Source organism: Dreissena polymorpha, chromosome 3 (genome assembly GCF_020536995.1).
Source record: "Dreissena polymorpha isolate Duluth1 chromosome 3, UMN_Dpol_1.0, whole genome shotgun sequence".
Lineage (NCBI taxonomy): Eukaryota > Metazoa > Mollusca > Bivalvia > Myida > Dreissenidae > Dreissena > Dreissena polymorpha.
In genome coordinates, this window is record NC_068357.1 from 52,829,052 (window position 1) to 52,841,929 (window position 12,878).

The 12,878-nt window shown below is 33.4% G+C and overlaps 1 protein-coding gene across 6 annotated transcripts in view; it reads right to left on the minus strand.

Moving 5' to 3' along the window:
• LOC127874159 (rho GTPase-activating protein 45-like) overlaps window positions 1-12,878 on the minus strand; it is a 63,735-nt gene that overhangs the window by 11,593 nt on the left and 39,264 nt on the right. For 3 of the 6 annotated variants that reach the window (XR_008046670.1, XM_052418349.1, XM_052418350.1), the window contains exons 25-28: window positions 10,596-10,686; window positions 8,875-8,947; window positions 3,734-3,862; window positions 2,882-2,943 (exon numbers count right to left, since the gene is read on the minus strand). Coding sequence is in view for 5 of the 6 variants with exons in the window: in XM_052418349.1 (XP_052274309.1) it covers window positions 2,897-2,943; window positions 3,734-3,862; window positions 8,875-8,947; window positions 10,596-10,686 (340 nt within the window). In the remaining variant the exon portion in view is untranslated. The remainder of the gene's footprint in view (window positions 1-2,881; window positions 2,944-3,733; window positions 3,863-8,874; window positions 8,948-10,595; window positions 10,687-12,878) is intronic. The other 3 variants (XM_052418351.1, XM_052418348.1, XM_052418352.1) reach the window with 3 other exon arrangements.

Sequence of the window (12,878 nt, forward strand, 5' to 3'; positions counted from 1 at the left end):
ACGACACATGACGGACAATTCATGTTGGACGACAGATAAAAGGTGATAACAAAAGCTTACTATGAGCACATTGTGCTCAGATGAGCTAAAAAAACACACAAATGCAGCCATTTCTTTTAATTTTGTAAACAGGTAAGATATGTTTAGATGCTTAAAAACAATGCTTATCATACAGGCATTATAGCAAACAGTTGTGGTAAATTAAATTTCTATGAGGAAATCCTTAATCAATCCAGAAATTCATATGAAACCAGTGGTTTCTAAATTTATAAATTGTGTCTATTATATGGACATCCAATTAATAAAAGCATTTTTGGTGGGGTCCTTTTCTTGCAAGTCTGCAGTGTCCTTTCTGACAAAATAATAGGTAAATTTGATATTTTAAATGAAAAAGTAATAGTTTTTTGTTGTTTTCAGCATTGTACCATATTGTGACAAAAGCTGCAAGTAAACTAAGAATCAAATCTTCAACTAGATAAAGAACAGAAAAAAAGACTACAAAAAGACATTCATAAAGAATGACTATATCCGTACAACATAAAGTTGAACTACACATTCATATTGATAAGGTAGAAATAACACAACAATAAAATAAAATAAGAAACATTCAACAAATACCATAAAAAGCACTATAAAGTATTTGAAAATTATTGGTATCAACATGAAAATGGCAACAATAATAAGCTAACACCATCCTACACTTCACTACAATGTGACAGTGCATTTCTAAGAAAGCAGTTTTAGTAAATGAGGTTGAGAACAATACAATTAATGTCAATGAAAGAATTTTGCAACTTTATGGCAATTTGTATTTACTTGATTTTTCATCAGAGTTATATTAAGGGGCTTGTGTAAACAAAACATATAAAAGAAAAAAATATCAAAATATTATTATATGTATGCAAAGGTTAAATGAAAATGGTAATGTAAGTACAAAGAAATGGGGGAATTTGTTATGTTTTAAGACTTATGTCTTGAAATTAACCACTCTGGAAAAAATACAATTATTGTAAAAGTTCATAGGGTTAATTATTTTTTAAAGGGAGATGCCATATATTTTGCTTATGAAATTAAGAAATTAAAGGCATAAGTATTATGGCAAATTCCATCTACAAACTGGTATCTCCCTTTAAGTCAAATATCAGTAAGTACTGTTCTATTTTAATGCACTTATCAATGTTCATACTCCTTGATAGCAGACCCAGAAAAGCATTAATTTACCGGATCAGAAAATAACAAGAGGGCCAAGATGGCCCTAGTTCACTCACCTGAGAGGAGTCGGTTCATTCAATCTTTACCAAACATTAAAATTGACCTAGATATTGTCCAGACAAACATCATGGTTAAGTTTCATCATTACTGAACCAAAACTCTGGCATATGGAGTGTTTTTGTAAGATTTGACCTGGTGACCTATATTTTTAGTTGACCCCCCCCCCCTTACCAAACATCAAACTTTTCTTACAAAAATAAATATTATGACCAAGATTCATAAAATCTGAAACAAATTTGTGACCTCTAGAGTGTTTACAAGGATTTTGTGTAATATAATGAAAATTTTGACAATCTTAGGGCAATAATTATGGCATTTATTATGTGATATATAAAAAACAAATCTTTGTACCAAGTTTCATGATGATTGGGCAAAAATTGTGACTTCTAGAGTGTTCACAAGCTTTTTTTACTATATAAATATAAGAAAACTGCCCCCCCCCCCCCCCCTCCCCGGCTGCCATATTATTCAACTGACCGGAACCATTTTCGAACTCAACTCTCATATCAAGGAAACAAATGTTCTGACCAAATTTCATGAAAATTGGGCCAAAAATGTGACTTCTAGAGTGTTCAAATGTTTTCACTATATACATCTAGAGAAAAATGCCCCGCCCACTGGCGGCCATGTTGTTTCACCGATCTGGACCATTTTCAAACTCTTCCGAGATATCAATAAAACCAATGTTTTGACCAACTTTCATGATGATTGTGCAAAAATTGTGACTTCTAGAGTGTTTACAAGGTTTCTCTATAGCCAAATAAGGAAAACTGCCCCGTCCACTGGCGGCCATGTTTTTCAACGGACCGGAACCACTTTTGAACTCGACCAACATATCATTAAGGCAAACATTTTGACAAAGTTACATGAAGATTGGGCATGAAATGTGACTTCTACAGTGTTTACAAATTTGTTTTTTTTTACCTAGTGACCTAGTTTTTGACCAAGCATGACCCAGTTTCGAACTTGACATGAAATGTGGCCTCTAGAGTGTTTACAAACCAAATGTGGACGACGGACGGATGGACAAAGACCGGTCACAAAAGCTCAACTGAGCAATCAGGTGAGCTAAAAATGCATTTGTTCTCACAATTTCAATGTCAGGTGTGTATGGTAAATTATGTATGACAAAAGAAAAGAGGCTATAAATGCATATTTTCATCTTAATTCAATAAACAGTATTTTGTTCTGTCAGCTTTATGTTTGTTTGTTTCTCCATTAATTTAGCATTTTTAATGTGGTTAGCAACTTTGGAAAGCTTCATTTAAAAGTTATGCCACTTTATATGAATCAGCAATTCATCAACAAACTAACAAATATCAGAAAAAAATCATCAACATTTTTTTAATAATTATATACAATACAGAATATATAATCACCTTTCATTGGTATTTGTTTTTGTTTTAATGTATTTTAGGAATACATGGAATGAGTTTAACATCTCCAATTGTGTAAGAGGCATTTACAAGTGCATCATATACAGGTTTTACAACATTGAAATACAGGTGTCACAACATTGAAATCAGTATTACCAAGGGTGTACACAACACTGCAAAGTAACTATGTGCAACTCTTTGTCTGATTGCTCAGACGAAAACGAAACATATACCTGACTCTAGAGCTATTATACTGTGGTTATAAACTCAGGTTCTGGTAACTTTGAGGCATCCCCTGTTAATAGTAACCAATCAAAGCAGCTGTTACATCCTGTGTGTAAGTCAACAACCAATCAACATTTACAACACAAAATCTAGCACGACCATTGGCTAACCTGACATTCAAGCTCATAGAATGTAAGTTTTGTTGTATTCATTACATACTCCATGCAGATTTTGAGAAGACACATTTACAATTACTGGAAATGATTAGGCTAACATATCACCTCTAATCCAACACACATATTTAATTACAAGAACACCTTAGCATGATATTATTTCTAGTACCTGATGAACCAAAACACTAACATTCAAGGTTTATTTCAAAATACAATCATGCACAGATGGGATGGGAAGTAACCTTTTCATGTCAAACTATCATTGGAAGATCAAATGAAAATAAACTACATTTTAGGCTCAAACATTGACCAATAATAATAGAAGTAAAAATGGGTGACATTCAGGAATAAAAGTTTCAAATGTTTGTTTCATTCCATGATTAAACACCACTTAAAAAAAAAAGAAATCCAAAAATATTGCGACTTCGCTACAAGAATGAAATTAAAAATGTACACAGCTATGCTTCCTTTATCAATATTTTATACTCTGGCAACCTTTACATGCAACCATTCTTAAAATGTAAGTAATGCTGTTTTTCTTTTTGTTACTTGTGGAAGGAAAATAAAACGTGTAGAATAAATGCACCTAAGAGTAATCATATTAATCATCAAGACAAAACATACAATTTTGTAAAGAACAAGACTTATCTTAAAACAACCACCACCAAAAAAGCATAATATACTGACTGTGAACACCATGCGTTTTATCATGCTTAGAATAGTTGGAATCATCAGGAAGAGGTAAATCATCATCAGAAGCAATATCAGAATCCTCAGAATTCTCTAAACCAGTTGCGTCTGGTTCCTCATCCTCACCTGCAAATGACCACAGACATGCAACCCCGTGAACCAACAATAAAAAACTATAAGACTGGTTCCAATATTTTCATAAACATTTGATATCATAACTTTTGGAACCATTCATCTGTAACTTAATTCATTGTATCAGCAAAAAGTAACACTGAAGCAATTAGTAATTCAGCAATATATCATCATGCAATTATTTCCCAGTTACCGTAAATACTCTAAGTTTTCGGACACTCATAATTTTCGGACATTCTTTTTGAGCTCAAATATTTATTTTTAGTAACTCTTAATTTTCGGACATATAGATTTTCGTCTATCATTATCAACTATAAATTTTCGGACACTATTTTACAGCGCTATTATACCAGATTTCGACCCTGTTTTGGCTTATCTTTTTACACTTTGATCATGGATTTTACATAGGGATTAAGGTAATAAAACCTGGCAGATCAGTGCTTAGGGCAATGGTTCATAAAATGTACGTTATTGGGTAAAGAATCATTTATACTGGTAGAAAATAATCGATTCATCCTACAGCATTAATAATATTGAAATTATATTGTCCTATCAAGGAAGAAGTACTTTTTGTTCTGTATCTGTTCAGGCAAGAGATAGCATTTATTTATTTCAAAGTAGAAAAAGAAGAGTAAATCACAATAAAACTATTATGAATTGATTTATTGATTTTATTTCAATATAATTCTTATTTTCAGACACGTAATGTTTGTCTCTAAATTTTCGGACACCTGTACTATTTAAAATATTTTCTATATCTAAATTTTTCTCCACCAAAAAATACATTTGAAAGTGTCCGAAAACTTTGAGTAATTACTTTAATTTTTCATTGCATTAAATTATTGATTATTAACAAGAATATAAAAAATATATTAAATAAACATTTCATGTATTAATTTATTACAGTTTGAAACAAATACATACATTTATACCTTCGAGTAAAAGCAATATAAGTTTGAAACACACAATATTTTCGAATGCATTTTTGGTTCTTAAAGTATATTTTTATAATCCTATCAACTTATGTAATAGACATAAATTACATTACATAAGTTAATTTAAATATGGAAACATCTTTTAAACCAGTCTGTCTTGGTTCACTAGAAAAAGGTTTTCATAAATGTTATTACAGTGAATTATTAAATACATACACCATATGTAAGTTAAGACACAAAGTGAGCGATTAAAAAAAAACACACAAATAAATCATAGAAGGGTTGGTTAAAGATTGTGTAATTTTGGATTTTTATTCCTTGATTAAATTTAAAACACACACTCTTTCCCCACATTGATTAATAAACAAATATTAATGACATGAAATGTATCCACAAATCATAGATTTAAATCAAAGTGCAGGAAATTGTGATTAGTGTTCCATTAATACACAAACTCTTTCCCATGTCAAGAGTGTCAAATTACACAGATTTATTCTTACCCTCCCAAAGTGGTGAATAAGATCGACCAAAACTAAACAGTTCTTCATCTAACAATTAAAACAAGAGCTGTCAGAGGACAGCACGCTCGACTATTCGAGTGCTTGACAGTATAACATAAGCCATCGTGGGGAAATTGTTAATATTCAATAATTAATAAGACGATCTTTTAAAAATAAAAAAAGGAAAAAAAAAAATTCGGGGGGGGGGGGGGGGGGTAGGGGGGGGAGTAGGGGGGGGGGGGGGGGTGAGAGGAGGGTATAATGTGGGGTGGGGTAATTTATTAGATGATGTTTAAAAAAAATCTATTTTGGGGGGAGGTTGGGGAGGGGGGTAGGGGGGGTGAGAGGGGGGTATAATGTGGGGTGTGGTAATTTATTAGATGATGTTAAAAAAAAATTGGGGGGGGGGGGATTCTGGGTAGAGGTGTGGGGTGTTGTTTGGGTGGAATCCATTGTGGTATTCAGGTAAGTGTTGTTTTGTCAAAGTAATAATAAAATGTGATCATAAATAAAGAAGTTATGGCAATTTAAGCAAAATGCTCAATTATCTAAGTGTAAAAGGGGCCATAATTATGTCAAAATGCTTGATACAGTGGTCTGCTCTTGTTTATAGGTTGGGGTCATGATGGTAAACAAGTATGCAAAATATAAAAGCAATATGTCAAAGGATATAGGAAATATTTGGGGTAGTACGCAAAATTTAACATAGATTTATCAATAATATGCATATTCTTAGTATAAAAGGGGCAATAATTATTTAAAAATGCTTGATACAGTTATCTGCTCTTGTTTATAGGTTGGGGTCATTATGGTAAACAAGAATGCAAAATATGAAAGCAATATGTCAAGGGACAGTGAAAATATTCGGGGTAGTACGCAAACTTTAACATTTGCTGCATATTCTAAGTGGAAAAGGGGCCATAATAATGAAAAAATGCTTGATAGAGTTGTCTGCTCTTGTTTATAGGTTGAAGTCATGTTGGTGAACAAGTATGCAACATATAAAAGCAATATGTCAAAGGATATAGGAAATATTTGGGGTGGTACTCAAACTTTATCATAGATTTATCAATAATATGCATATTCTAAGTATAAAAGGGGCAATAATTAAGACAAAATGCTTGATAGAGTTGTCTGCTCTTGTTTATAGGTTGGGGTGATGTTGGTAAACAAGTATGCAAAATATGAAAGCAATATGTCAAGGGACAATGAAAATAAATGGGGTAGTACGAAAACTTTAACATTTGATGCATATTCTAAGTGGAAAAGGGGCCATAATTATGACAAAATGCTTGATAGAGTTGTCTGCTATTGTTTATAGGTTGGGGTCATGTTGATAAACAAGAATGCAAAATATGAAAGCAATATGTCAAGGGACAATGAAAATAATTGGGGTAGTACGAAAACTTTAACATTTGCACGCAGATGCCGACGCTGGGGTGAGTAGGATAGCTCCACTATATATATTTCATATATAATAGTCGAGCTAAAAATCAAAAACAATTCTTTCGACCGAAGCTAAACAGTTCTTCATCAAACAATTAAAAAAATAAAACTAATCTTTTTGATAAATTTGCAATTTACAAGAACAAACTGAGTTTCTGATTCCAAAATCAAACAAGGATGACTAGATGGCCCTTAACTGCTAACCTCTGTAATTGGGTGTGACCAGTACCAGACCTCAGAGGCATGATTTGAACAAAATTACTATACAGAAGCACGACGCTTCTCATTCTGTGAATTGTACCGGTGAGATAAAAAAAAAACAAAAGATTTGTTTGTCAGAAACACAATGCCCCCTATTGCACCGCTTTGAAAGAAAATTTCAATATATCATTTGGCAGGTTTAGAAATTATCTCCCTTTTAAAGATCATTACTTCCCTTGGATTGTATTTTTTACTTTTGACCTTTCACCACTCAAAATGTGCAGCTTCATGAGATACACATGCATGCCAAATATCAAGTTGCTATCTTCAATATTCAACAAGAGATGTGTTTATCAGAAACACAATACCCCCTATTGTGCTGCTTTGAAATAAAATTTCAATATATCATTTGACAGGTTTAGAAATTATCTCCCTTTTAAAGCTTATTACTTCCCTTGGATTGTATTTTTTTACTATTGACCTTGAAGGATGACCTTGACCTTTCACCACTCAAAATGTGCAGCTTCATGAGATGCGCACGCATGCCAAATATCAAGTTGCTATCTTCAATATTGCAAAAGTTATGGCCATATTAAAGTTTTCGGACGGACACACAGACAAACGGACTGACAGTTCAACTGCTATATGCCATCCTACTTGGGGGCATTAAAAGTTATGTCCAAACTTTAACGAAGGGTAAAGTTTAAGGAAAGAAATATACAATGATATTTGACCTTTGACCTTAAAGGATGACCTTGACTTTTCACCACTCAAAATGTGCAGCTCCATCAGATACACATGCATGCCAAATATGAAGTTGCTATCTTTAATATTGCAAGAGTTATCAAACTTTAACCAAGGTTAAAGTTTTGGGACAGAATGACAGACAGACAAAAAACAATATACCCCCTCTTGTTCGAAGAAGGGGGCATTAAAATAATTGTGATTGTAAAATATATTTCTGAAAAATCTCTTATGCCTTGATAAAATCTCCAAAAAAGGAAAGTTTGATAAAATATGGACGAAAACCAATTCAATTTTCCCCTTAATAACAAAAGTGTGCTTTTCAGTACATACATCTGGGATGTATTGTAATACAATAATTACTAGCATTTTTATGAATGAGATCAATGTTTGCATTTCAATTTTTTTAAGTGAGCAAAAGCATATGTTTGCATGCGCAACAGTACTTTATGCATTTCAGGATGCAGTAAATTCCATATAAAAACAAATGCACTCATCTGAAACCAAACACACTATATTCCACTGAAAAATAAAGTAAAATTTAATTGTTAGAGCATCATTTCCAAAATAATAAATTGTATTAACATGTAACCATGACAACTTGATGCATAGCAAACATTGCAAAAGACCACAGAAAGGGTCTATTTCAAGTTAGCTTAGGCCATACTAATATCATTCCATGTTAAGCGTCTTTGACCTGGCAGGATTTTGGATTCTAAAAGTAGAACATTTTGAAAAACAATAAATATTTGGTTGGTTAATATATGTTTAGAAATGAAGTAGGGGAAATCAATAAACTAGTATATGTTTAGAAATATTTTTTAGAAATTTCCATTAAAATTAGTGTGCAACAAGTAAATTGCACAGCCACAATACTGTGTACAAGAATTTTAACAATAATATAAATTATTAAAATATATTAAAATAAATAAATAATATATATTAATTGCTCAAGTAAACATTTGCACTGCATAAATAAGTTGTAAAAAAAGCCTTTTTAAATGGGTAGTTGTCTAGTTTTTACCTACAAGTTTGGTAGTTTTTAAAAACATCATGAGGATGCTTGACATAGAATCAGATGTGTATGGCCTTAGGTACAGTTGCCATGGAAAGTGAGGTAAATAAGGTTCAGCTATGCATATACATGTACATCCATTCCCTCAAATTAGTGCAGAATTACCATCAGAGGTGGATCTCGTCTTCCTTTCCTGTCTATCTACGCTGGCCGAACCGGGAAGCAAAATATCCTCGTTCTGTGGAGACAGCTGGCATGGTTACACACGGTACAATAACAACAAGCAATACTATAGGATGTTGGTATACAGAGAGATAAAAATGCTTTAATCTGATCATTTATAACTGCTGATAATGGTCAAATTCTTGGTGGTGGGTGTGTTGGCAACAAAAGAGACCTGAATATATCATCTGGATATAAATTACTGGGCCCAGCCGCTCAAAACTTTAACGGCCAGGTAAGGTAACAGTCTGTTAACTTAGTGACAAAATAAAATTAATTTCAAAGCAATAATATAATCCAACAGATGCAAATTATTTTAGCATACATATTTGTTAACAAGTAACACATACATTAAAGGGTAAACAAATAAGGCACATTGCCTTAAATTTGAAACTTGATATAAAATGAACAGGTGTTTACTTAAAGGGCTGTTAACGTTTTGAGAAACCAAGTCCAGATAATAATGGCCCAATTGGTTGTGGTGGCAGTGGTGACAAAGATGATGACTTTAAGGTTAATGAAACAGAGGAGGAGGAATTTAATGATTATAATGAAGAGGTAGATAATAAGTAAGATTATTATGAAGAGTTCATAATTACTGATTATGTTACTGATAATGGTTGTAATTGTTATTATGAAGATTATAATTTATTAGATCCATACATACGTGGAGCATCTGGCCACCATATTAGATTTGCAAATATTTTAGATCAAAAATGATAATTTGAATTAGATGAAAAGATGAAAAACATAACAACAGAAGCATATAAAACAACAACAGTCATTGAAGATGACAAATACTTTTTGTGGGGCTTTCACTACAAACATGAAGAAATCATATACCAGTACACATATAGAAAAAATATTCTTAATTCTTTTATGTTTGTCAGCGTCTAGCAATAAAATAACTAAAGTACTACAAACAACTCATAGCTGATCATTAAAGCTAGATTCAACTTTTTAAAGGAATTACAGCCTAATAGCTAACTAAAAACTGCTAAGCTCTCAAAAACTGATTAATACAAAACAAGCATTTTCCATGGATAAATTTTAAAATGCCTATTTTTCATTACTGATTAATACAAAGCAAACATTTTCGAGAGAACAGTATACTTTATATTACTTGAAGGGGTTATTCTCTACAAATTCAAAACATATTGATGGAATAGTGCATTTTATGGTTATTATGCAGGTTGATAATTAATAGTTATTGACAGAATCTAAGTTTTATCTTTACATGTATTTAATTATGTGGATTTATACAGCCATGAACAACTTTTCGAGAAATTAGCTATTAAAAAGTATATATGTCATAATTATGCATTTTTGTAACACAAAAGTAAATTATTCATATTTCATGAATGATTATTTTCAAACTTTTTCATGACAAATATGTTTGCTTTAAAATCATATATCTTAACCACACAATTTTCTCATTTCTCAGGGCAAAATAACTGATTTTAACAACACAAATATAAAAAAGAGAAAAATCACCTTTTTAAATTTAAATAGCACTATATTTGGGGGAAAAACTAAGATATAATAAAATTACATTTGGGGGGAAATCCAGCAAGATGGCTATCAACATTATAATAAAGATAACATGCACTGTGCCTCTATGCAAGTGTTATCTCAGAGTAGATGGCAAAAGGGTATACACTGACCTTCTGCTGAGAAATCTCGTTAGGACTAGAGGAAGACAAGAGCAGCTGATTGGTCAGCAGGTCATCTTTGGGCACCAATCGCAATGTTGGGCTGAGAAAATAAAGCTGGAGGATATTAGTTGATTTTGGTATATGAGAATATTTTATTCATAAGTACACATAGAAAAAATATTATCTTGCGTGGCATGGAAACTCGTGTAAATATACTTTTTCAATGACCATGGGTGAAAAAAAGTCAATAAATTCATCAAAAACAAGAAATTGTATTTGTATTTAATGTTTTAATGCAAAAAGTAAACAAAAATATGCAAAAAAGCTTAACAATCATGAGTTTATACATGATGAATGCATAAGAATATGTACCATAAAATTAGTATGATGGGGAAAAAAGGTGTCATAAAATGGGGTTCGCTGTAGCCTATTACTTATTTTGTTGATATTTTTTATTGATGTGTATAGTAAAAACAAATTTTCTTAAAGTAAAATTCATTTTAATTATTAAATACTTACCTGTTATCTCTAGCTTACCCCTTTCCAAGGGAGTTATTTCATCCGGAAAATATTCAAGCGCTGGGAATCGTCCACCTCTATAAGAATCCAAATCAGGTTAAACATAGTACAACGCAACCTAACAGGAAATCAAGAACCACAACTCATCTTTCCTTTAAGCAAACATAAAAAGGCGATGAGCGGGGTGGGAGGTGGGACTTACCGATAACAGGTAAGTATTTAATAATTAAAATGAATTTTACTTTAAGAAAAATTTTTTTAATATCATAAATACGTTACCTGTTATCTCTAGCTGATTTTGCAGCTGACGCGGGAAGGTTCGCATATTTTTTCCCATCACAGCAGAACCCATATAGAGGGTTTACAGCCAGAGATAGTAGAATCACGTCCTCTTATAATCTTTGTTAGTACAGTATAGTACTTAATTCTCGGATGGCACCAGTGTACTTACGCCATAGAAGAAACTACAGTTTGAGCCACTACAAGAGGACCCAATTTATACAAATTGTCTTGTTGGCACTCAAGAGAACGAAGATAAAAAGAGGAGAAGGTGGTCGGATTCCTCCAGAAAGCAGCTTGAAGCACTTCAGATAGTGGGGTCTGATTAATATAAGCCCACGAAGCCGAAAGAGCTCTTAATTCATGCGGTCTTATCTTAAACAGGGATAAATCCCTCGATGAAAGAGAAGAATAAGCTTTCCTTATAGTCGAGGCTATCCAACGAGAAATAGAAGCCGCAGACACATCGCCCCCCCCCTTTTAATGGAATGAAAAGTCTCTTGCGAGAACCTCGAATAGACTTTACCTTTTTAAGGTAGAACTTCAAAGCCCTGACCGGGCAAAGGAGTCTATCATCATCTTCATGTCCACAAGTTCTAGATAGACTTGGAACTTTGAAGGGTTTGGAAGCCATAGAGGGGAGTTGATTTTTAGCAAGGAATCCTGACTGACATAACAATGTAACGGATCCATCAGAAGAGTCAAAACGAAGATGACTATCCTCGATAGAAAGAGCATGAATTTCACTTCTCCGTTTGGCTGAAGCCATAGTAAGAAGGAAAACGGTCTTCCATGTTAGGAATTGTAATGAAGCCTGAGGGAGCCTAAATAAGCGAACCTAGCACACAAGCTAAATCCCATTTAGGAGCAAGTGTACGAGATACAGGACGACTAAGTTCCATAGCTCGAACAAGTTCTGAAATAGCTGGATCAGCACAGACTTGTGAAGACTTAGTGAAAGCCAATGTATGCGAAATCATAGATCTGTATCCTTTGATGGAACTAAGAGAAAGTTTCTTATCATCAAAAAGATAAATGAGAAAATCCGCTATTCGTCTAGCAGAGGGATTGAGGGGATTAATTTTCCCTCGAAAACACCAATTGGAGAGAGTTTCCAACGAGCATCATAGACTGCTCTGGTGGATTTTCTCCTTGCCGAAGCAACGAGGGTTGAAGCCCTGACAGAAAAACATATCTTCTGCAAAGATTGCCTGATAACGGCCAGACGTGTAAGTGGAACATTTTTGGGTCCGCATGTAGTCTGCCGCTTTGAGACAGAAGATCTGACCTGTGAGGAAGATTCCTGGGAAAATCGTACAGGAGACTGAGAAGATCGTTGAACCAAGATCTTCTGGGCCACCAAGGGGCAATCAGGAGTATCCTGCAAGAGCTCACCCTGATTTTCCCCAATATTTGGGGAATTAGAATGGGTGGGGGATAGGCGTAAGCGTCCAGTTGGTCCCACGCGAACGAAAGCGCGTCGATTGCCCACGC